Source organism: Somniosus microcephalus, chromosome 18, assembly GCF_052327205.1.
Source record: "Somniosus microcephalus isolate GS21.2 chromosome 18, FLI_Smic_1.0, whole genome shotgun sequence".
In the NCBI taxonomy this organism is placed as follows: Eukaryota; Metazoa; Chordata; class Chondrichthyes; order Squaliformes; family Somniosidae; genus Somniosus; species Somniosus microcephalus.
The window spans coordinates 39,470,959-39,497,663 of record NC_141004.1 but is presented as its reverse complement, the minus strand read 5'-3'; the positions used below and the strand labels follow the sequence as shown (position 1 = coordinate 39,497,663).

At 43.3% G+C, this 26,705-nt stretch overlaps 1 protein-coding gene across 4 annotated transcripts in view; it reads left to right on the top strand.

The window, feature by feature from the left end:
• Nucleotides 1–7,863: 7,863 nt before the first annotated feature.
• The window catches only part of LOC147105218 (mitogen-activated protein kinase 14), a 182,206-nt gene continuing 163,364 nt past the window's right edge, over nt 7,864–26,705 (top strand). For 2 of the 4 annotated variants that reach the window (XM_086011358.1, XM_086011357.1), the window contains exon 1: nt 7,878–8,306. In XM_086011358.1, coding sequence (XP_085867484.1) covers nt 8,167–8,306 — 140 coding nt within the window. In that variant the 5' untranslated portion in view covers nt 7,878–8,166. Of the gene's footprint in view, nt 8,307–26,705 lie in introns of all 4 variants that reach the window. The other 2 variants (XM_086011360.1, XM_086011356.1) reach the window with 2 other exon arrangements.

Here is a 26,705-nt window from a genome sequence, read left to right as displayed (position 1 = left end):
GAAAGGTGCTGTATAAAAGCAAGTCTTTTTTTCTTTATATGAGAATATAACTTATGCATCAATTTGTGTGTTTTTATTCCTATTCTCTCCAACAAATTATATTGGGGCAGAATGTTTCCCAGCATTTTCTTTTGTATTTCGGATTTCCAGCAGCATTTTGCTTTTATTCTCTATTTAAAAGGGGGTTGATAGAGGTCTTTAACATTATGAAAGGTTTTGATAGAGTAGATACAGAGAGAGTGTTTCCACTTGTGGGGAAGAGCAAAACTAGAGGCCATCAATATAAGATAGTCACCAAGAAATCCAATAGGGAATTCAGAAGGAGCTTCTTTACCCAGAGAATGGTGAGAATGTGGAACTCGCTACCACAGGGAGTGATTGAAGCGAGTAGCATAGATGCTTTTAAGGGGAGGCTAGACAAGCATTTGAGCGAGAAGGGAATGGAAGGCTACACAAAAGCAAAATAGTGCGGATGCTGGAAATCTGAAATAAAAACAGAAAATGCCGGAAATACTTGGAAGGGTCATCAACCTGAAATAAGAACATAAGAACAGAAAAAATAGGAGCAGGAATAGGCCACTTGGCCCCTCGAGCCTGCTCCGTCATTTAATAAGATCATGGCTGATCTTGGGCTCAAAGCCACTTCCCTGCCTGCTCCCCATAACCCTTCACTCCCTTATCTTGCAAAAATCTGTCTATCTTCACCTTAAACGTATTTAATGACCCAGCCTCCACGACTTTCTGGGGCAGAGAATTCCACAGATTTACGACCCTCTGAGAGAAGAAATTCCTCCTCATCTCAGTTCTAAAAGGGCGACCCTTTATTCTGAAACTATGCCCCCGAGTTCTAGATTTCCCGAGGGGAAACATCCTCTCTGCATCTACCTTGTCGTGCCCCCTCAGTATCTTATACGTTTCAATAAGATCACCTCTCATTATTCTAAATTCCAATGAGTATAGGCCCACCCTGCTCAACCTTTCTTCATAAGTCAACCCCCTCATCTCTGGAATTAACCTAGTGAATCGTCTCTGAACTGCCTCCAATGCAAGTATATCCTTCCTTAAATAAGGAGACCAAAACTGTACGCAGTACTCAAGGTGTGGTCTCACCAATACCCTGTACAGTTGTAGCAGGACTTCCCTGCTTTTATACTCCAACTCCCTTGCAATAAAGGCCAACATTCCATTTGCCTTTTTGATTACTTGCTGTACCCGCATGCTAACTTTTTGTGTTTCATGCACAAGGACCCCCAGATCCCCCTGAACTGTAGCATTTTGTAATCTCTCTCCATTTAAATAATAATTTGCTTTTTTATTTTTCCTGCCAAAGTGGATAACCTCGCACTTTCCCACATTATACTCCATCTGCCAAATGTTTGCCCACTCACTTAGCCTGTGTACATCCCTTTGCAGATTCTTTGAGTCCTCTGCACAACTTGCTTTCCCACCCATCTTTGTATCATCTGCAAACTTGGCTACATTACACTCGGTCCCTTCATCCAAGTCATTAATGTAGATTGTAAATAGTTGAGGCCCCAGCACCGATCCCTGTGGCACCCCACTAGTTACCGTTTGCCAACCGGAAAATGACCCATTTATCCCGACTCTCTGCTTTCTGTTAGTTAGCCAATTCTCTATCCATGCTGATATATTACCCCCAACTCCGTGAGCTCTTATCTTATGCAGTAACCTTTTATGTGACACCTTATCGAATGCCTCTGGAAATCCAAATACACCACATCCACTGGCTTACCTTTGTCCACCCTACTCATTACATCCTCAAAGAACGCCAGCAAATTTGTTAAACATGATTTCCCTTTCGTAAAACCATGCTGACTCTGCTTGACTGCATTATGATTTTCCAAATGCCTTGCTATTGCTTCCTTAATGATGGACTCCTGCATTTTCCCAATGACAAATGTTAGGCTAACTGGTCTATAGTTTCCTGCTTTCTGTCTCCCTCCTTTCTTAAATAGGGGTGTTACATTTGCAGTTTTCCAATCCGCTGGGACCTCTCCAGAGTCCAGGGAATTTTGGTATATTGCAATCAATGCATCCACTATCTCTGCAGCCACTTCTCTTAAGACCCTGGGATGCAGGCCATCTGGTTCAGGGGACTTGTCATCTTTTAGTCCCATTATTTTACCAAGTTCTTTTTCCTTAGTGATAGTGATTGACTTTAGTTCCCCCCTCCCTGTGGCCCCTCGATTATCCAATATTGGAATGTTGTTAGTGTCTTCTACCGTGAAGACAGAGACAAAATATTTGTTCAGAGTCTCTGCCATTTCCCTGTTCCCCATTATTAATTCCCCAGTCTCATCCTCTAAGGGCCCAATGTTTACTTTAGCTACTCTCTTCCTTTTTATATACCTGTAGAAGCTCCTACTATCTGTTTTAATATTTCTTGCCAGTTTACTCTCATAATTCATCTTCTCCCTCTTTATTTTTTTTAGTCATTCTTTGCTGGTTTAAAAAAAATTCCCAATCTTAGCAACATTGTATGCCTTTGTTTTCAATTTGATACCATCCTTTACTTCCTTAATTAGCCACAGATGGTGCTCCCTTCTCTTAAAATCTTTCTTTCTCACTGGAATATATTTTTGTTGAGAGTTAAGAAATATCTCCTTAAATGTCCACCACTGCATTTCAACTGTCTTACCATTTAATTTATTTTTCCAGTCCACTTTAGCCAGTTCTGCCCTCGTGCCATTGTAATTGCTTTTGTTTAAGATCAGTACACTGGTTTGAGATACAACTTTCTCACCCTCCAACTGAATTTGAAATTCAACTATGCTATGATCACTCTTTCCTAGAGGATCCTTTACTATGAGATCATTACACAGTACCAGATCCAAGATAGCCTGCTCCCTGGTTGGTTCCATTACATACTGTTCTAGGAAACCATCCCGGATACACTCTATGAACTCCTCTTCAAGGTTACCATGGCCAATTTGATTTGTCCAATCAATATGGAGATTAAAATCACCCATGATTATTATCGTACCTTTTTTACAGGCCTCCATTATTTGTTGATTTATACTTTGTCCAACAGTATTGCTACTGTTCAGGGGCCTGTAGACTACACCCACCAGAGACTTTTTCCTCTTATTATTTTTTATCTCCACCCAAACCGATTCTACATCTTGATCTTCTGAACCAATATCGCTTCTCACCACTGTACTGATATGATCCTTTACCAACAAAGCCACCCCACCTCCCTTTCCTTTCCTTTCCTTTCCAGGGAAAGTCATTGCAAGAATCCTCCTCAATCACCTTCTCCCAGTGGCTGAAGAGCTCCTCCCAGAGTCACAATGTGGATTCCACCCACTAAGGGGCACAATGGACATGATCTTCACCGTGCGTCAATTACAAGAGAAATGCAGAGAACAGCACCAACTGCTGTACATGGCCTTCTTTGACCTCATAAAGGCCTTCGACACTGTCAACCGTGAGGGATTATGGAGTGTCCTCCTCAAATTCGGCTGACTTCAAAAATTTGTCACCATCCTCCGCCTGCTTCACGACAACATGCGAGCCATGATCCTGATGAATGGTTCCACCACATACCCAATTCACATACAGGCTGGGGTCAAGCAAGGCTGTGTCATCGCACCAACACTCTTTTTGATCATCCTTGCTGCAATGCTCCATCTCACCCTCAGTAAGCTCCCTGCTGGAGTGGAGCTAATTTACAGAACAAACGTGAAACTGTTCAACCTCCGTCACCTCCAATCCAGACCCAAGGTCATCCCATCCTCTGTCGTTGAATTACAGTATGCAGAGGATGCTTACGTCTGCGCACACTTGGAGGTCGAACTCTAAACCATCGTCAACACCTTCACCGAAGCATACGAGAGCATGGACCTTACACTAAACATCCGAAAGACAAAGGTCCTCTACCAACCTGGCCCTGCCACACAGTACTGCCCTCTGATCATCAAAATCCACTACAAGGCCTTGGACAAAGTGGACCACTTTCCATACCTCGGGAGCCTACTGTCAACAAGGGCAGACGTCGATGACGAAGGCCAACACTGCCTTCAGTGTGCCAGTGCAGCCTTCGGTCGCCTGAGGAAGAGAGTCTTTGAAGACCAGGACTTCAAACCTGGCACCAAGCTCATGGTCTACAGAGCAGTAGTGATACCCACCCTCCTGTATGCCTCAGAGACATAGACCATGTACAGCAGGCACCTCAAAGCACTGGAGAGGTACCACCAACACTGCCTCTGCAAGATCCTGCAAATCCATCGGCAGGATAGGCGCACCAAAGTCAGTGTTCTCGCTCAGGCCAACATCCCCAGCATCGAAGCTCTGACCACACCCAATCAGCTCCGATGGACGGGTCACATCATCCACATGCCTGATACGAGACTCCCAAAACAAGCCCTCTACTCGGAGCTCCGACATGGCAGGAGAGCCCCAGGTGGGCAGAGGAAATGCTTCAAGGACACCCTCAAAGCCTCCTTGAAAAAGTGTAACATCCCCACCGACACCTGGGAATCCCTGGCCCAAGACCGCACAAAGTGGAGGAGAAGCATCCGGGAATGCGCCGAACATCTCTAGTCTCTTCACCGATAGCAAGTGGAAGCCAAGCGCAAGCAGCACAAAGAGCGCACGTCAACTCGAGCACCCCACCCACCTGCCCCTTCAATCACCATCTGCCCCACCTGTGACAGAGACTGTAGGTCCTGCATGGGATTCATCAGTCACCTGAGAACTCATTTTTAATGTGGAAGCAAGTCATCCTCGGTTCTGAGGGACTGCCTAAGAGAGATCCCATCCTTTACCAACAAAGCCACCCCACCTCCCTTTCCTTTCTGTCTATCCTTCTGAATTGTCAAATACCCTGGAATATTCAGTTCCCAGCCCTGGTCACCTTGCAACCATGTCTCTGTAATGGCGATCAGATCATACCCATTTGTATCTATTTGTGCCGTCAAGTCATCTATCTTGTTACGAATGCTGCATGCATTCAGGTATAGAGCTTTTAACTTTGTCTTTTTACCATTTCGCCTTGTTTTGGCCCCATTTTCTGTTGCGCTCTTATTTTTAAACATTCTGTCCCTTCCTGTCACACTCTGGTTATTATTTCCCCCAAATCTATCCTGCTCTATTGTTTTCCCGTTTCTCATTGACTTTTAAATTTCCACTCACCTGGACCCTTCCCCCCCAGCCCCACTATTTAGTTTAAAGCCCTCTCTACAGCCCTAGTTATTCGATTCGCCATTACTCTAGCCCCAGCATGGTTCAAGTGAAGCCCGTCCAAATGGAACAGCTCCCTCTTATCCCAGTACTGGTGCCAGTGCCCCACAAATGGAAGCCCATTTCTCCCACACCAGTCTTTCAGCCACTTGTTGATTTCTCTGATCTTTTTTACCCTATGCAAATTCGCTCGTGGCTCAGGTAGTAATCCTGCTTTTTAATTTAGCCCCTAGCTGCTCATACTCTCTCAACAGAACCTCTTTCTTTGTCTTACCTATGTCATTGTTACCTATGTGGACCATGACAACTGGAGCTTCCCCCTCCCACTCCAAGTTCCTCTCCAGCCCAGAGGAGATGTCCTTTCACCTGGCACCAGGCAGGCAACACAGCCTTTGGGACTCATGCTCTCGCTGCAGAGAACAGTATCTATCCCGTTAACTCTGTTTCCTTCTCCACAGATGCTGCCTGACCTGCTGAATATTTCCAGCATTTTTCTGTTGTTATTGTGGAATGGAGAGTTATGCTGATAAGAGTTCGATGAGGAAAGACGGGAGGAGGCTCCAGTGGAGCAGAAACGCAGCCAAATTGGATTCCTACCAAACTATAGAACATCAGATCATATCTTCACCCTACAGACCCTAATTGACAAACATGTTCATCAAAACAAAAGCAAAATCTACGCATGCTTTATAGATTTCCAGAAGGCTTTCGATTCCATCTGGCACGACGGTCTATTCCTGAAACTTATCGAAAGCGGGGTAGGGGGAAAAACATATGATGTAATTAAATCAATGTATACAAACAACAAATGTGCAGTTAAAATTGGAGACAAACAAACAAAATACTTCCCACAGGGGCGGGGGGTGACGCAGGGCTCGCCCATCTCACCGACACTCTTTAATATTTACATAAATGAATTGGCAAAACTACTTGAACAATCTACAGCACCCGGCCTCACCCTATATGAATCCAAGGTTAAATTCCTCCTCTATGCAGATGACCTGGTTCTGCTGTCACCAACTAAGGAGGGTCTACAGCAGAACCTGGATCTGCTGGAGTCGTTCTGCCAGACCTGGGCCCTGACAATAAATCCCCAAAAAACCAAAGTCCTTGTGTTCAGCAAAGATCCAGACATCAGGGACCCAAAATAAATTTCACACTAGGAACAACCAAAATTGAACAAACCACTAACTACACATACTTGGGCTTAAAAATCAGTTCTACGGGAAATTTTCATCTGGCTGTGAATGAACTGAAAGAGAAAGCAAGAAGGGCTTTCTATGCCATTACAAAATCAATCCAAATAGAAATCCCAATTAGCATTTGGCTCAAAATTTTTAAATCAGTAATTGAACCAATTGCACTCTATGGCAGTGAGGTGTGGGGACCGCTAACAGAACAAGAATTTGCAAAATGGGACAAACACCCAATTGAGATCCTACATGCAGAATTCTGTAAAAGTATCCTCCGGACTCAAAGGAAAACCGTAAACAATGCATGCAGGGCAGAACTAGGCCAATATCCATTAATAATCACTATCCAAAAAAGAGCCACCAAATTTTGGAAACACCTACAAATGAGCAACCCCCAATGCTATCACTACGACGCCCTGAAATGCCAAGAGCTGACCATAAAGAAGAATACCCTCAGTCAACTAGTCCTGGGACTCAATAAACTAACTAATAACAATACTAACAATAACCAGTCCCAGGACAGTGACAGGGTAACACAAAGAATTCGACCCAACACAATCGTCGCTAAGCAAAAGGAAAAATATCTGTCATATTGGGCAGAAACAACAAAAACCCAAAGCAAACTCAATTGCTACTTGGCCCTAAACAAACAATACAACATAGCTGATTACCTGACCATGGTAAAGGATAACAAACTGAGAAGAACCTTGACAAGGTACAGACTTAGCGAACATAGCCTAGCGATCGAAAAAGGCAGACACAGGCAGACCAGGCTGCCAAGAGAAGACAGGATATGCTCTCACTGCAGTCAGGGAGTAGTTGAGACAGAGATGCACTTCCTCACAGCCTGTGGAAAATATCAGGGCATCAGAGAGAATTTCGACCAAAAATTCTCACAAATATGCCCTGAATTCAGAAATCTGACTGACAACCAAAAACTCCCATTCCTACTGGGGGAGGAGAGAAGCTGTGTAACACTGGCGGCACACTATGTTACAGCTTGCCATGAACAGAGGGACAACCAGTAAACTAAGACAAGAGTATATATAAACAAGGCAAATGTATATTTATAAACTCAGGGATATACCTGTTTATACACTGTATGAATGGAACCGTGTTTATGTGTTCAACCATAAATGTATTTTGATGCTTTGGCAACATAAGATGTACCTTATCATGCCAATAAAGCGATTTGTATTGTATTGTATTGTATATCCTGTGATGTTAAACAGTGGAGGGGTTTGGGGGGGGGGGTGAATGACGGCTGGTCAGAGGCAGCGCGCGCGCCGGCGTCTCTAGCGTCAGTGCCGGGAATTATGACGCAATCGCCGAGCTATCCGACGCGCGCATGTTACGGGGGCGGGGCGTCTGTCGTCACTGCGGCGGGCGGGGTGTGTGGAGAGGTTGGGGGCGGGGCGTCTGTCGTCACTGCGGCGGAGGGGGAACGGGGCGGGGCGTTGGACGTCACTGCGGCGGGCGGGGGGAGTGGAGAGGCTGGGCGTCGCTTCCGAGCGTCAAATGCCTATTGGGAGCCGCTCGCCTCCGCTGCTCATTTCCCAATGCTTCAGCTCGCAAGGAGAATTTCGTTGCATGGATTTTTTTACAATTGTGTGATTTAAAAGAAGCCCCCTTAACCCCCTTCTCCGGACACCCACACACCCCAGCAATCGGTCCGTTTTTTTGTTTTAAATTATAAAAGGGGCGGTTTATTTTTTTAATTCTTTCCATCCACAGTCTCTTTCCGCCCCCACCACCACCTCCGCCGCCTCGAATGGGAGAGCAGACACTACACAGAATGTCAGAAGTCAGGCCGCACTTTTACAAGCAGGAGTTGAATAAGACAATCTGGGAAGTGCCCGTGAGATACCAGAACCTCTCCCCCGTCGGCTCAGGGGCTTACGGCTCCGTCTGGTACGTGCCTCGCCGCCTATTTCCTTTATTTCTTTCTTGCCAGAGCCACGCACTGGTTGCACAAGTTGTGAAGAGAGAGAGAAAAAAAAGTTTATTTTTTGCAGCAGCATTGGCGGCCTCGGCGTCTCTGCTTTGCACCAGTGCAGGCCTAGCTAGGCCCGGAGTTGTTAAACTGGCGGCGTTGTATTTTTGTGTGTGTGAGATGCTGCGCATGTTATGTTGCACAGATGTCCTTTTTTATTTTTGCAAAATGTATTTCATTTAAAGAGGAGTTTGCCAAAGATTAAATCCACGCTGGTCGAAAATAGATTGTTCAGTAACTTGTTGCAGCGGGTTGGTCTAGTCGGCTGCAGAAGTCACATACCGTGTGCAACAAAAGGGTGAAAGCAACAGGCGCCCAGCGAAAGTTTTAGTGCACTCAGTTACACTCGTTGGACTTTGGTCCACCAGAGTTTGTGCTGTGGTTGAGTTCTAATCCCTTTGGAATATTGAAAATGTGCTTAATGCTCTCATGTTTACTGCGTTTGTTTGGCTAATAAAATGAGCGTAGCTGTATTTTGCTTCCTTCAACAGTGTAGTCGGTCTTGTTTTAGTTATTGTATTTATGATTGCCAGTTTTATTTTTATTGGCACACTTGCATCAAGTGGGCATATTGGATAGTGTTAACAATAGCTGTTTTGGAACCAGCTGTAACCTGTTGAATGCCATTGCTTTGACCTGAGTAGTTTGCCCTGTTGGAGAAAGTACTTCGTTAGCTTGGCAGAGGTTTGCAACTGGTTGATTTGGACAATTTGGGAAGTCTTGTTTCTCTTTGTGTATACAGTGTCTCCTAGTTTAATTGTTGTGCCAATTAATTCAAAAGCTAAACTACCATAGAGTCAGAGTTTTACAGCACAGAAAGAGGCCCTTCGGCCCATCGTGTCTGCGCCGCCCATCCATCCCTGTCCAGTCTAATCCCATTTTCCAGCATTTGGTCCATAGCCTTGTATGCAATGGCATTTCAAGTGCTCATCCAAATGCTGCTTGAATGTTGTGAGGGTTCCTGCCTCTACCACCCTTTCAGGCATTGAGTTCCACATTCCAACCACCCTCTGGGTGAAAAAGTTCCTCCTCAAATCCCCTCTAAATCTCCTGCCCCTTACCCTGAATCTATGCCCCCTTGTTATTGACCCCCCCCCCTAAGGGGAAAAGTTCCTCTTTATCTACCCTATCTATGCCCCTCATCATTTTGTACACCTCAATCAGGTCCCCCCTCAGCCTTCTCTGCTCCAAGGAAAACAACCCCAGCCTGTCCAGCCTCTCTTCATAGCTGAGGCGCTCCATCCCAGGTAACATCCTGGTGAATCTTCTCTGCACCCTCTCCAAAGCAATCACATCCTTCCTATAGTGAGGCGACCAGAACTGCACACAGTACTCCAGCTGTGGCCTCACCAGCGTTTTGTACAGCTCCATCATAACCTCCCTGCTCTTATATTCTATGCCTCGGCTAATGAAGGCAAGTATCCCATATGCCTTTTTAACCACCTTATCTACCTGCTCCGCTGCCTTCAGGGATCTATGTACATGTACACCAAGGTCCCTCTGACCCTCTGTACTTCCTAGGGTCCTACCACTCATTGTGTATTCCCTTGCCTTATTTGTCCGTCCAAAATGCATCACCTCGCACTTTTCAGGGTTAAATTCCATTTGCCACTTTTCCGCCCATCTGACCAACCCGTTTATATCGTCCTGTAGCCGGAGGCTTTCCTCCTCGCAATTTACCACCCCACCAATTTTCGTGTCATCTGCGAACTTACTGATCATACCTTTTACATTCTCATCCAAATCATTTATGTAGATCACGAACAACAAGGGACCCAGCACCGATCCCTGAGGTACCCCACTGGACACAGGCTTCCAGTCACAAAAGCAACCTTCAACCATCACCCTCTGCCTCCTGCCACTCAGCCAGCTTAGGATCCAACGCGCCAAGGCACCCTGGATCCCATGGGCTCTTACCTTCTTAACCAGTCTCCTATGCGGGACTTTGTCAAAAGCTTTACTGAAGTCCATGTAAACCACATCCACAGCATTTCCCTCATCCACCCCACTAGTCACCCCCTCGAAAAATTCGATCAGATTTGTCAGACATGATTTACCCTTGACAAAGCCATGCTGACTATCCCTGATTAATCCTTGCCTCTCCAAGTGGAGATTAATTTTGTCCCTCAGAATTTTTTCCAATAATTTCCCCACCACAGATGTTAGACTCACTGGCCTGTAATTCCCTGGTTTATCCCTGCTACCCTTCTTGAATAATGGTACTACGTTAGCTGTTCTCCAGTCCTCTGGTACATCCCCTGTGGCCAGAGAGGTTCTGAAAATTAGTGTCAGAGCCCCTGCAATCTCCTCCTTTGCCTCCCACAGCAGCCTGGGATACATCTCGTCCGGGCCTGGGGATTTATCCACTGTTTGGCCTGCTAAAACCGCTAGCACCTCCTCCCTCTCGATGCTAATATGTTCAAGTATGTCACAGTCCCCTTGCCCGATTTCTATGTCTGCATCGTCTTTCTCCATAGTGAACACAGATGCAAAAAATTCATTTAAAACCCTGCCTACATTCTCTGGCTCTACACACAGATTGCCACTTTGGTCCCTAATGGGCCCTACCCTTTCCCTGGTTATCCTCTTGCCCTTAATATACTTATAAAACATCTTAGGATTTTCCTTTATTTTGCTCGCCAGTGTTATTTCATGGCCCCTCCTCGCCCTCCTAATTTCTTTTTTAAGTATGCCCCTGCACTTTTTATACTCCTCTAGGGCTTCCTCCGTCTTTAGTCTTTTGTAACTGCCAAAAGCCCCCCTTTTATTTCTAATGCATTTTTGTATATCCCTTGTCATCCAAGGTTCCCTTTGCTTGTTGGTCCCACCCTTGACCTTTACAGGAACATGTTGGCGTTGTACTCTCTCTCAATTTCCCTTCTGAAAGTCTCCCATTGTTTTGATGTGGATTTTCCTATAAGCAGCTGCTCCCAGTCCACTTTGGCCAGATCCTGCCTTATCATATTAAAATCGGCCTTCCCCCCAATTTAGAACCCTTATCTCCGGGCCGTCTTTGTCTTTTTCCATGACCACCTTAAATCTCACCGAATTATGGTCACTGTCGCCAAAATGCTCCCCTACTGACACTTCCACCACTTGCCCGGCTACATTCCCCAGAATTAGGTCCAGTACCGCCCCCGCTCTTGTAGGAGGCGGTACAAGGTACCGCCCCCTCTCTTGTATGATGTACTATTTAGATTGCATGTTTGCAAAAACAGGAGCAAGGTGCTTTTATATATGTGAACCTCCGGGTCCTGCTCAACTTGACCTGGGCCTCAAACCCGCATTCATCACTGATTGCTTACTTTCAACTCTGCAGCATCTCCTCCAGAGAGTAGGATTGAACACTGCCATAGATGGTGTAGTAGAAGTGTGGAATGATTAGGAGGCTAAAGTTGGAGCATTGAAGGGCATGGGCTGGGATGTAGAGCTGGAGGTTCTTTACAAAGATAGGGTGAGGTTGCAGAGGGACTTGTAAATGAGGCTGAGGAATTTGATGTTTTGGGAGATATGGATGGGGAAAGGTGAATGGCAAAGTTTTGGGTGAGTTGGCGATTTGTATAGGTGGAGCACAGATGGAATTTACAGTGTGCACTGTAACAATACTTTCAGATGTATGGAGCAACAGTAACATTTATTCTGCTGTGCTTCCAATGGCAGTTCTGCCTCTCCCTACAATATCAATGCAAGTAGAAGCAGAGGTTGCAAAGAAATCACTGCCAGGCTGAGTGGCTGATGTGCTCCTGCTCCACCACTGCACAGATTTGGGAAGTTTGGGTGTCAGTAAACAGTTATTTAAACTTCTCAAATGGCTGTGCAAGAGCAAGCCACTGCTGCTTGCATATTTGGAGATATTATGAAAGCTTCTAAAAAAAATTATGTACTTGGTCTTGAGCAGCTTGCATCATTGCTGGGAAGCTATTTGTGGGCAAGTAATGAAGAATTGCTTCAGCCCCGGAACTGAAGTATGACAAATTAGTTTCTAACTTTCTTGCAAATTATAGATTTTTTTTTAGATGTTTGTCAATCATATCTCATTTGCATTAGTCATGCATCTTATTTTCTTTGCAAAATTGGCTACAATGACAGGAACTATTTGAAACAGTTCTGCAAAGTGATGGTAGTGCTGCTGGAGTCAAAACCCACTTTGAGAGGGGAATTTCCTGGGGTACCATTCATTGACCATTGGATGCCAGTGGTGGCACTTGGTCACGTCACCTGATAAATTGGGTCTAATTATAACAGGCTGACTACTTGGCTCACCTGTACAAACCAGCAATGCAGTTTTGCCATTGGCAATCTTCACCTGATGTCCAGGAATGCTGTGATCAGTATGGCAAAGTTGTATATGTGCTTTACAGCTATTGCTGTGTACTCCCTACAATATAAATAGGCACATTTGCCGATAAAACAATTCCATGGAAATAGTTTGGTAGAATAAATGGGCTATAAAATGCATGATGTGGAATGATAGGCTTTGTGTTTTAAGCCTGTGATTTCTGAACCTTGCACTCCTGTTTTGAGACAGCTTGTTAGAAGTGCAGGCCAGAAGATGCAAAGGAACTAAGTTGGGGGAATAAGAAAGTTGACACATGTACAAGGCCTAGTTTTGTACCCTTTGAGTTGTGATGCACCTGTGCTAATTTTGAAATACAATTTGTTACCTACTGCAACATCTGTTTTTAAAAAAAAAAAACTACAGAAATAATGAAATGTTGAATCACAATATTCCACCCCTCAGTTTAAAAGAAAAACTTTGGTATTTCTCTTTCGAAAATATGCTGTTCAAGTTGCTTAACTTGAATTATTTATGAGCAAAAATGCCTCCTGTGCTGTTTAGTTCAAAGTACTAAATGATTTGAAATTTTTTGAGCAAAAATGACTTTGAAATAACCTGTAACGAGTCGGTGTTGGTAAAAGTCTTTGAGGAGACAGTTAAACATACTGCTGTTTATCACATGTAATTAAACAAAAATTGTTTTTTTTCCCACATTTGATGGAAAGAAAGACTTGAACTTATATCGCGCCTTTCACGACCACAGGACGTCCCAAAGCGCTTTACAGCCAAGTACTTCTATGAAGTGTAGTCGCTCTTGTAATGTAGGAAACGTGGCAACCAATTTGTGCACAGCAAGCTCCCACAAACAGCAATGTGATAATGACCATATAATCTGCTTTAGTGATGTTGATTGAGGGATAAATATTGGCCAGGACACCAGGGAGAACTCCCCTGCTCTTCGAAATAGTGCCATGGGATCTTTTACGTCCACCTGAGAGGGTAGACGGAGCCTCGGTTTAACGTCTCATCCGAAAGATGGCACCTCCAATAGTGCAGCACTGTACTGTGATTTTTGCACTTAAGTTTTGGAGTGGGACTTGAACCCACAACCTTATGACTGAGGCGAGGGTGCTACCAACTGAGCCACTGGCTGACACCAAGACACAATTTGGTTTCCTTTTGGTGTAATATTGTTGCACCAAATTTGCATAGCCACTTCACAAGAATTGTCACACTAACACTAGAGGTAATGTTCCAGTAGGACCCTATTATCATAATTCTTGACAGCTCTTGGAATTTTTATAACAACTTGTGTTAATATAGCATTTAACGTAGTAAAACTCCCCAAGACACTTCACAGGAGTGTTCTAAGATAAAAAAAAATTTGACACCGAGCCACATAAGAAATTAGTGCAGGTGACTCAACGCTTGGTCAAAGGGGTAGGTTTTTCGGAGTGTCTTAAAGGAGGGCGGAGGTTTAGGGAGGGAGTTAGTTGGAGTTTGGGGCCGAGGCAGCTGAAGGCACGGCCACCGATGGTTAACGATTTATAATCGGGGATGCTCAAGGGGGCAGAATTAGAGGAGCGCAGAGATATCGGCGGTGTGGAGGTTGTGGGGCTGAAGGAGATTAGAGATGGGGAGGAGCGAGGCAATGGAGGGATTTAAAAACAAGGATGAGAATTTTGAAATCAAGGCGTTGCTTAACCGGGAGCCAGCGTAGGTCAGCGAGCACAGGGGTGATGGGTGAACGGGACTTGGTGCGAGTTATGACTCGGGCAGCCGAGTTTTGGATGACCTCAAGTTTACGTAGGGTAGAATGTGGGAGGCCAGCCAGGAGTGTGTTGGAATAGTCAAGTCTTGAGGTAACAAAGACATGGATGAGGGTTTCAGCAGCGGATGAGCTGAGGCAAGGGCGGAGACGGGCAATGTTAGAGGTGGAAATAGGTGGTCTTTGTTATGCTGCAGATATGTGGCCGGAAGCTCATTTCAGGGTCAGATACGACGCCAAGGTTGCGAACGGTCTGGTTCAGTCTCAGACACATGCTAGGGAGAGGGGTGGAGTTGGTGGCTATCTCCATCTGTTCATAAATTAATATTTGAATATGATTGAAGGTAATAAATAAACGGATGATTCATTGTCAACTGTGCATGTTAATTCCGTTTCTGTCGCTGTTGGACTCAGTAATGCTTCCAAACTAATATTGCCAGTAATGTCATAAACACTGGATGTTTCAAATAAAAATATAATACAAATTATATATCTTTTTATCAGGTGCTGCTAAGACTGTCTAAACAAATGTTGAAAATAACTAACAATGGTCACGTCTAAAAATTCTAAACGTAAGAGGGAAAAAAATGAAATTGAATATTGGTAGTTTCCACGCTATGAAATCTACATGTTTTTGCAGTACCTTATATGAATTTTAATTTATATAGTCACCGTTACAAATGTTAAGCAGCAAGTACACTTATTTTGCAGGACTTAAATTAAAGTACAATACATTACAACCTCTTCTGCACAATTCTGAAAATCCCATGGTGATAATGCACTTCTGCTACTATGTGACCTATATAGTTGGCTTCTGCTGTCACAGGCCACATTTGAAATCCCTACCTCATGCACTGCCAACAGCATCAGCTTGCATTTATACAACATCTTTTAATGTAGAAAGCATCCCAAAGTGCCTTGGAGGGGGGAGTGGACACTAAACCATGGTGGGAGAGTATGGGGAAGTGACCTAAAAGATGGTTTTTGAGATGGTTTTAAAGGTGGAGAGAGAAGTGAAGGTATTTAGCAAAGTAGGGCTGAGGTGGCTTCAGGATGTGCTACCAATGAACAGAAGGGCATGAGCAAGTCTGTCTTGGTGTACGACAGGGTGTAGGGTGCTGCACTTTGGATGTGTTGGAGTACATGGAGGATCAGAGGCCAGCAAGGAAGACATTGAAGAAATTAAGTCTAGAGGTGACAAATGTGTGACTAAGGGTTCCAGTGGGGCTGGGGCTGTGATGGGACTGGCGGGTATTGATGGAGAGTTGGAAGTAAATAGTTTCACTGATGGATAGTATGTAAGCTCACTTCTAGTTCAGTCTGAGTGAGTGGCTGGTAAAGGGATCAGAATCTGACACCAGTGGAATTTATGGTGGAAACAAAAATTATGGTTTTGATTTTCCCAACATTCAGCTGATAGCATTTGTCATAGAGTTTTTATTATGAAAGGGGATTTTTCACATTTTGTTTCCCTTGTGGCTTCATCCTTGCTTCCATCCAAACATGAAACAGGATACGATACCTGAAGTAAACAAGGCTGTGGTGTCAGCCTTGGCTCAGTGGTTGCACTCTTGCCTCTAAGTCAGAAGGTTGTGGGTTCAAGTCCCACTCCAGAGACTTAATATAACCTACATAATTTAGGTTGCCACCTCAGTGCAGTACTGAGGGAGCGCTGCCCTGTTGGGTAATGTCTTTCGGATGAGACGCTAATCCGAGTCTGCCCACTCGGGTGGCTGTAAAAGACCCCATGGTACTATTTGAAGAGTAAAGGAGTGCTCCCCAGTGTGGCCAGTATTTATCCTTAATCTCACTAAAATAGATTATCTGGTGATTCTCATTTGTGGGATCTCGCTGTGTGCAAATTAGCTGCTGTATTTCCTACACTATAGCAGTGACTACACTGCAAAAGTAATTCATTGACTGTAAAGTGGTTTGGGACGTTTTGAGATCATGAGAGGAGCTATATAAATGCAAGTTCTTTATTTCTTCTTTATTTCTTTGTAGTTTAACTACATGTGTATATCTGGATAACTGTAAATCCCCGTTTTCTATTTCTGTGGCTATGAATTAAGCTTCTGATTCACTGGGTTACCAATGAAAGGGTGCTAGTTATAATGTCACCTATTTACACTACTAACAAAACCGCCTTTTTACCTTGCAGCTTGGCTTCTGAGGGACGATGCCCAACTGACCCCACTATGTCACTCTCCTGCTTGTTTGTCAGTCTCTGCAGCTTAAAATGTAGCCCTGTTCCAGGTCGTATCTGCTAACAAAGGTTAAATTCAGGGGATTATAAGATAATGAAGATGCTGTTTAAAACGGAGTACTTTGGTGCAGCATTGTAAATGCCCACTTTTAGGAGTAACTCTTGTCTTTTTCATTTAGATTAAGATTTGAACGATCAAAAACTTTGGATCTTGAGGGAAGTTCGGTTAAGAGTTCATACTGTCCTGGATTTGAATCAACTAGCTGATTTCTTAGCTAGTTTCCTACTAATTTGTGACTTTGGATATTTTCAGAGCTTGTTATAGAAAGCCCAAGGTTTAGTTTATCTCTAGTTTGAAGCAGTAATTTCTTTAACACTTTGTAGGGGATTTATACTTAATTTTGAAATGGGTCTTCAAGATTTTTACATGTATTCACTTTCAAATGTTTCTCCTTCGAAAAATAAAACTGCAGGAGGGGTTGACCTTTAGTAACCCGAATCAAACCTGAAATTTAGGGCTTGTTTTTTCTTGAACCTGAGGCAGAATTGTCAAAGCAGTTACCTAGTTAACTTTTTATCTCCTCTTGGCTGCAAATCATTTGCAAACAGTGTGACTATTCGTATAAGTAAGGCATATAAGGTTTAAAGAGTTAAGTCACTTACTGGAATTTCAGAAGACGCACCTTAAAGAGCATATTACTCTTTTAACCTGTTGGTATCCCTGCTCTACTTTTGGACCCACTACAACAGAAACTGTTTATTGCACTTCTACTTAAAATAGTTCAAATAGTTCTTTTATCAAAACCAATTCTCTCTTCCACGTAATTTTCTGATACAACTCCATTTATTTTTGGAGGTTTGTTTTTTATTATGTTTGATTTTAGAATTGGGAAAATGATTTGTAAATCTCAAACCTATAGATTCTCATGTCACTTTGTACTGCTCAGATCAGATTTGTTACACTTTTATCATCTGAAATACATTGCTATGAAATAGGTTTGTGTAGACCATTTTTTCCTTTCAAATATTTCTTCAAAATATAAATCCTGAGCAACAGAGTTTTAACTCAAACAGAACTTCAGTTGTCACTCCGAAGTGACAAAATACCAAGTGTCAGGCCGTTAGGATTACATAAAGAAAAAGTAACTTGAATTTATATAGAGCCTTTCACATCCTCAGGACTCCCAATGCACTTTACAGTTCAACGGTAGTTTATTGACTGTAGTCACTGTTGTAATGCAGGTAAATATGGCAGCTAAACTGCACACAAAGATCGCACAAACTGCAAATGATCAGATAATCTGTTTTGATGGTGGTTATTGCTGGATAAATGTCACCAAGGCACCACTCCTCTTCAAATACTACCATGTCCATTCATGGCACTACTCAAAGAAGAGCAGGAGAGTTCCGCCGGGACCTTGGTTTAATGTCTCATCCAAAAGATGGAACCTCAAACACTGCAGCACTCGGGGCTGAATTTAAATGTCAAATTAGATTTATGTCTCTGGAGTGGGCCTTGAACCCAGAGCCTCCTGACTTGGCAGCAAGAGTGCTACCACTGTGCCAAGTTTGAGACTTGTATACAAATGCAAAAAGAGCTGGTACTTGTGTAACAGTTCTGCCTAAAATGTACGGTATTTTGGAAAACTTTCTGTGGGGGAGAGGTTATGGAGGAAAGAGAAAGGGGGCTATCTAATTACCTATCTCTGCATTGACACCCCTCTTCCTTAACTCTTTTTATCTCCTAATCTTCTTCCCTTGACTGGGTGTCCACTTGCTATCCACCACCCTATAAAATGCTGAGATGTTTTTGTATGTAATTAGTTGCTGTAGAAATGATAGTTGTAGTTCATGGTATATTTGCTTTACAGTGCTGATAATAGTAGCCCTGGCTTTGGCAGCTGTGCTAACATCCATCTACAGAGGTGATTTTCAAAACAGCAATGTTACCAAGCCTCTGACATCACTGAATAGCACTCTTCCTGGCCCTAGTTGGGCGGAGTACTCTGTCAGTTCTTATTGACCAGCAATGTGACTTTCCCATTACTGGCCTACTCTGACCTTCCCCTGTCATTGAGGATGGATTGGTGACCAGAAAACTTTTTCAATCTTAACTTTCAAACATCTGTGTATATTGGTGCTGTGGAAATTGACAACAGTATAAGGGTGATTGGCAAAGCCCAAGGCTAAAGGGAAGCACTAGCCAGGGTTTCTGCTCTTTATTAATGTCCAGTGACCTCTGCTAGAAAGTGGGTGTGAACATCAAGTGAGAATTATCACTTGGGTGTGGTACACTAAAGCTGTTGCCCATTTGAAGAGAACGCCAGCAATAATTAGCACCTCTAGGAGAGGAGGGTGAGGTGGAGAAAGGGAAGGGTAGTCAAAATGAAGGGGAAAAAATCTTGTCCTGGTGGGATTGAAATTTCAATAGTATATATTGACTACATTTTTATAATGAGCTTGTCTGTATAACTCAATGCAGTGCATGGATAGAATAGAGAAATTCGATCTTGATAAATATCATAAACTAAAACTTTTTCAAAATCATAATGCGTACAAATAATGGTACCCATAACATTTCAGTGTTAAAGTGCGTGTGTGCTAAAATAAAATTTGGACATTAAACTGGATGAAACTCCAATATATTGAAATGCCTATTGGATTTGTCGTGCAATTTGCCTCCTAATATGTGTATAGTACAGGAAGCTTTGTGCTATCCGGCACCGACGGGACCGAGCTGTTGCCGTTCCCTCAAAACTGCCGGACACACCAGCGTTAATGTTGAAGCATACGGAGCTTTTCATCTCCGTATCTGACAACAAACATTGTTGCTTAGCAACAGCTTCTAAACAGTCGGCCAGTACCTTGGAAGCGTCTCTAGCTTAGCAACAGCTTCAGAGAGACTGACTGTTGGAAAAAAAAAAGCCACGAGAAGAAAAAAAAAAGCCACAAGAAAAAAAACCCAACAAAACGGCTCCTGATTTTTGCCGGTGGCTTGAGCTTGCCGGACATTTAGCCTCCGGATAACACACAGTTTCCTGTACTAGTATGACAGTCAGTGATGGGTGCTAACTTCATGCTACCAAAGAGCCCCAGCAAAACTGAGGTCAATTGGGGTCAAAGGGAAACCTTCCAGTGGCTGAGGTCATACCCGATACAACCGTTGCACAAGTTCCTCAGGGCAACATTGTTTATGAATCATCGTCGGCTACTTTATCAGTGACTTTCCCTCCATCATAAAGTTAGGAGTGGGCCTATTTTCCAATGATTCTACATTGTTCAGCTCCATTCACAACTCCTTCAATAAATGAATCAGCCTACAGCACAGCCTGCTCCCATCCAGGCTTAGGCTGACAAGTTGTAGGCAACAAGGGCCGAACCACCTCTTTCTACCCCCCCGCTGCCCCCAAGCTTCAACTGCACACCATCAATATCCTGGAGTTACCATTGGCCAGTAACTTAACTGAATTAGCCATATCCACTACGTAGCTATAAGAGCAGTGCAGAGGCTGGGCATCCTGAAATGAGTGGCTTGCCTCCTGACTCCTCAAAGCCTTTCCCCCATCTACAAGGCTGTAGTCAGGAGTCTGCTGGAATACTCCCACTCGCCTGGATGGGTGCAGCTGAAAGGATTATTACTAGTCCTAGCCCCTTTAGGGCTACCCCGGATCAGGCGTATTCCCCAGACGTTCATTTTCAACTAAAGTTTGAGGTAGCCGAATCCTAAAGACGCTTAATTGGGTCGAAAGATCCAGACTATCTCTCCCTAAAGGAAAGGAACAACCTGAAAATGTTACCGTCCTCCAGATAGCACTTTTAATAAGTTTAGCTAGACTGTAACGTTCTGGATATTATGAGGGCCTGGAAAACTCCTCCAGAATTCTGCAACTCCTCACCAAAGAGTGTACAGAGATTGAGTTCGCAAGTTTGATAGTTATTATGTGAGAGAATTCTAAAAATATATAGATTTATTAAAGAACCGACATGTATTTTACAGTTGGTGAGTGAATCGCAGCATTAACAGTTCCAAAAAGAGAGAGCTTTACAATCTTATTATCAGAGATCCTTATTCTCAAATCTTAACTTCGCTGCAGTTTTACAGTTCTAAGTTTTATTCAGGCTATCCACCAAAATCAAATACAGTACCTTGATCCTCGCGATACAAAGAGTTGTAGACTTACAGAGCCGCCTCTGAAGCCTGAGAATCGCTTTGCCCCTTTACAGCGAGTCTATTTTCCCATTTAAAAGTTCAATATTTATACTCTTTCAGTGGTATTTCTTTTGAAGATTTCTGCTGATGTAAGCTAATTATTTCTAGTCATTTTTCTGCTGACCCCTGCTATTCTTCGTTACCTCAGCTGGTAGCATTACAGACTCATGTCTCTACCCCAGGTGTCCCAAGCTTTCCATAAAAATGGTGTGACAGCAAGTGTTTCCATCTGATGTCATTTTTGCTACGGCCTTCTGTTTGTGCTCTTGCAATTAGAACACCTTAACTAGGGTGATCTATGCAATTCTTAGTCACCTCAGCTGGTTGTAACACAGAATCGTGTCTCTCCTCCGTAGGTGTTCTAAGTTTAACACAAAAACGGTGTGGTAGCAGGTGTTTCTTTTACTTGATGTCATTTTTACAAAGGTATATGTTTCTTAATTTTATGTGTCTCTTTACGAAGTGTAACTTAGAACACCTTAACCAGGATACACCATTGTCTTCTTTCCAAAGATCCAGACTGTCGGGAGCCCCCAACCTTCTGTTTCAATAAGGTTATTGATTCAGTGTCAACAACTTATCTTATCTCTATAGCCAGAATGCTATCACAGTTTTTCAGTTAGGTTTCTAGATTTCCAGCCCCAGTTTGTCATGTTTTAATAAGGCCAGAAGCCTTTCATAGAATGGTGTCTTTTTCTGACCAGGTTATATGGCTTATTCCTTCACACAGCTGTGAGGACACTTGAAAGCTCGTCACCCCATGCAAGAATGAGTTTCCTTGATTGGCGCCCCTGCCACTGGACTCGATACCCACTCCCTCCAGTGCAATGTTGCTACAGTTGTACTATCTACAGGATGCTCTGCAATCACTCAACGTATAGGAACTTTTTTCTTTCAGAGAAATCTTCCTCTTGTATTTGCCTCTATTTATAAAACCAAAGGTATCATTGGTCTCTTAATGACTTTATCTACCTGCGCGCTCAATTTAAAGAAATTGTGAATTTACGCACCTATGTCTCGCTACTCCTCCACACCATTCAGCATCTTCTATTTGAGTTTATATGCCCAAAACACACTGCCTCACAACTCTTCAACAACAACTTGCATTTATATAGTGTCTTTAACTTAGAACCTCCCAAGGTGCTTCACAGGTGTGTTATCGAACAAGATTTGACACTGAGCCACTTAAGGAGATACTGGGTCAGGTGAAGTATGATTTAAGGAGGAGCGGTAGAGAGGCAACAGTTTAGGGAGGGAATTCGAGAGCTTTTGGCCTAGGCAACGGAAGGTATAGCCGTCAATGGTGGAGTGCTGAAATTCCAGAAGAGGCCAGAATGGGAGGAGCGCAGAGATCTTAGAGGGTTGTAGGGCAGGAGGAGATTAGAGATAGGGAGTGGCGAGGCCACAGAGGGATTTGAAAACGAGGATAAGCATTTTAAAATCGAGGCGTTACCAAAGCAGGAGCCAATGTAGGTTAGCGAGCACAGGGGTGGTGGGTGAATGGGACTTGGTGCGACAGGCAGCAGTTTTGGACGTTCAAGTTTGCAGAGGGTGTGAGGCCAACCAAGAGTGTATTGGAATAGTTGAGTCTGGTGGTAGCACAGGCATGGGTGAGGGTTTCAGCAGCAGATGAGCTGAGCGGGGTGGAAATGGGCGATGTTACGGAGGGGGAAGTACAGTAGGTGGTCTTGGTGATGGCGAGGATTTGGGATCGAAAGCTCAGCTCAGCATTAAATTGCATGTTTCACCTTGTGTGCCTATTCCACTAAGGTTGATTGCTGTGGTTCCAGTCTTAAATGATGGTGAATAATTTTAGGTTGATGTCCTTGAATTTTCCACTTGATTACCTTTTTAGGGGTTAGGGTGATGTTACCATAGGCTTCATTATCCTGGTTCCATTCTTATCTATCTAACCTTAGCCAGAGAATCTCCTGCAATGGTTTCTCTTCCCGCTCCCGCATCGTTACCTCTGGTGTCCCCCAAGGATCTATCCTTGGCCCCCCCCCTCCTATTTCTCATCTACATGTTGCCCCTTGGTGACATCATCTGAAAACAGTGTCAGTTTCCACATGTATGCTGACGACACCCAGCTTTACGTCACCACCACTTCTCTCGACCCCTCCACGGTCTCGCAATTGTCAGACTGCTTGTCTGACCTCCAGTTCTGGATGAGCAGAAATTTTCTCCAATTAAATATTAGGAAGACCGAAGCCATTGTTTTCAGTCCCCACCACAAACTCTGTTCCCCAGCCACTGACTCCATCCCTCTCGCTCCCTAACATCTGTCTGAGGCTGAACTACACTGTTTGCAACCTTGTCATATTTGACCCTGAAATGAGCTTCTGACCACACATCTGCAGCATAACTAAGGCCGCCTATTTCCACCTCCATAACATCACCCGTCTCCACCCCTGCCTCAGCTCATCCGCTGCTGAAACCCTCATCAATGCCTTTGTTACCTCTAGACTTGACTATTCCAACGCACTCCTGGCTGGCTTCCCACATTCTACCCTATGTAAACTTGAGGTCATTCAAAACTTGGCTGCCCGTTTCCTAATTCGCACCAAGTCCCGTTCACCCATCACCCCTGTACTCGCTGACCTGCATTGGCTCCTGGTTAAGCAAAGCCTCGATTTCAAAATTCTCATTCTCATCTTTTCAAATCCCTCCATGGTCTCACCCCTCCCTATCTCTGTAATCTCCTCCAGCCCCACAACCTTCCCCCGCGATATCTGCACTCTAATTCTGCCCTCTTGAGCATCCCGATTTATAATTGCTCAACCATTGGTGGCCGTGCCTTCTGTTGCCTAGGCCCGAAGCTCTGGAATTCCCTGCCTAAACCTCTCCACCTATCTTTCCTCCTTTTAAGGCGCTCCTTAAAACCTACCTCTTTGGCCAAGCTTTTGGTCACCTGCCCTAATTTCCCCTTAATGTGGCTCGGTGTCAAATTTTTTGACTTAATACTCCTGTGACGCGCTGTGGGACTTTTTACTATGTTAAAGGTGCTATTTAAATACAAGTTGTTTTACTTACTAGGTTAGATATTTTAACTTTTAATAGTTTCTAGTAAAACGAATTCAAGACTATTACTTGGAAATGTGAAGAGAGTTATACTAGTGTTACCTTAAACTGCCCCTCTCTTATGCTAGTTAGTGAGTGGAATGTTCTAACCCTGGGGTCTTGAAATAAAACAATATTTGTTTAGGGTGGGGAATAATCTCATCCTAAAGAATATGTAGTCCCTTCTCTACCTGGATACTGTTTTTTAACAAAGATCTTCCATTTAGCTGCTGCAACTTACAAAAACACACATACCAAAAGAAATTCGGTCTTCCACAAATTATCCAAGTATTGGGGCATGCCGTCTAGCTGATTAAATTTAAAAATATGCAATCATGGAGTACGAAGTGTAAAAATTGCATTCTACATGGAAAAATGTCGTCTCGATTTGTATAAATCTAGAAACAACCACCTTAAACTAAGTGTAAACTAGGGTTATAACAACAGAAAATGCTGGAAAAACTCAGCAGGTCAGGCAACATCCGTGGAGAGAAATTTGAGTTGACGTTTCGGGTTTGACCCTTCTTCAAAACTAGGGTTCTTTACTGTTTTCAAACTTGAGTAGTGTCTTCCTCGAGAGTTTCTCTCAAAGGCTCCAACATACTGCATCATATAGTGAGCTTGAACATGTGTTTGTACCTCGGATTTCCCACCCAGTGAGCTTCTGGTTTCAAATATGGCACCTCTAGTGGAGGCCAGACTCTTCCCGAAGTTTGGGGGGGTGGGAAGCAGGGAGGGAAAATGACAGGATTTGTAGGCCTATTAAAAATATTAGCATGGGAAGGAAGTTTCCTGAATTCCAACTGTCCCAAAAAACAATTTAAAAAAGAATTTTAACTGCTGGCAGCCTAGCTAAGTTTGTCGCAGATCAGTAGCCGAGCCGGTGAAGTATAAGTTCACTATCAATGGGCCCCAGGACATATGAGTAATAGCGATGTAAACTGATGGAAATGATAATTGTAATTTCATATGAGCAAAACATACATTCTGTATGTTAAGATTCTGTATGTGTTTGAGATTTTATTTTCGAACTTCACTTGAATATCCACCTCTCTTCCTGTGGTATCTTAATTTGCATGACAGTAATTCCACACATTCTTCAAATATTTTTCCCCTTAAAACAAAATTAAAGCTAAGAAAACCAACTGTGTTCACATGTAATGATTGTTTTGAGAACAGTAGAGAAATTCAACCATTAATTCCATCAGATTAGAAAATAAATTCTTTCCTGGTGTAACATTTTCTTGAGCGATTGAGATATTTCTGACCTGAATGTGGTGGTGCTGCTGTTGCTGGTCAATAGAATTCATGAATAGCCCCATTTGTTTTTGAAAACATATCTTGGATTTTTATTTATATCACTAATGTTTGACTTGTATGTTCATTTGTTAATGGTTTTTTTGTTATGGATTATCTGTGTCCTGTTAAAAATGAATTCTATCTTGCATATAAAATTGCAAATTTCAAAGTCCTCAGTGTCCTGAAATGTGTATTTGCATTATATGGTGTGATGCACACATAGATACTGCTGCAGATCCACTCCAATGATAGAAGTATTTTACTGATTCATTTATAACTTTGGAACATAATGCAAGCTTTTTTTCTACAATGTGTATAGTAGCATATACAATATGATTCATAACTAAGCAAGTTCAAATCTGTTCAAGTATACAATCTTATTTTACTAACGGCTTGGTTATTAAATGTAAGTTTTTATTTTTAACTTTGTTTATAGTGTGATAAAAATAGTTTCTCAATAAATCAGCATTTCCTGCTCCAGCAATACTGATCTGCGACAAGCCTAGCTAGGCTGCAAGCACTTAAAATTCTTTCTAAATTGCCTGACTGCAGATACATTTTTTTTAAATTAATACTCGGCATGTGGGTGTCCCTGGCAAGGCTGGCATTTGCCCATCCCTCGTTGCCATGAGAAGGTGGCGATGGGCCATCTTGAACTGCTGATGGTTTGATACAGCTAGACAGTTAAGAGTCAACCATATTGGTGTGGGACTGGCATCACATATGGACCAGACCGGGTAAAGATGGCTAGTTTCCTTAACTAAGGGACATTAGTTGGATGTTTACAACAATCTGACAGCTTCCAGAATTGAATTCAAATTCTCAATCTGTCATGGTGGGGGTTTGAACTCGCGTGCTCTGGATTATTAATCCAGGCCTCTGGATTATTAGGCCAGTAACATAACCGCTACACGACTGTACCCTGTCCTTTTGATATCAAACATTGGCCCGGATTTTGCATTGAGGATAACGGTGAGGCTAATAGCGCTCACCGTTACATAGAAGGTAGGAGCAGGAGTAGGCCATTCGGCCCCTCGAGCCCGCTCCGCCATTCAATGCGATCATGGCTGATCATCCAAATTCAGTACCCTGTCCCTGCTTTCTCCCCATATCCCTTGATCCCCTTAGCCTTAAGAAATATATCTTAACTCCTTCTTGAATATATTTAATGAATTTGCCTCAACTGTCTTCTGTGGTAGAGAATTCTACAGGTTCACCACTCTGGGTGAAGAAATTCCTCCTCATAAATGGCTTACCCCTTATCCTTGGACTGTGACCCCTGGTTCTGGACTCCCCTGCCATCGGGAACAGCCTTCCTGTATCTATCCTGTTAAAATTTTATAAGTTTCAATGAGATCCCCTCTCGTTCTTCTAAACTCTAGCGAATATAAGCCTAATCGACCCAATCTCTCTCCATACGTCATTCCTGCCATCCCAGGTATCAGTCTGGTGAATCTTCGCTGCACTCCCTCCATGGCAAGAACATCCTCAGATA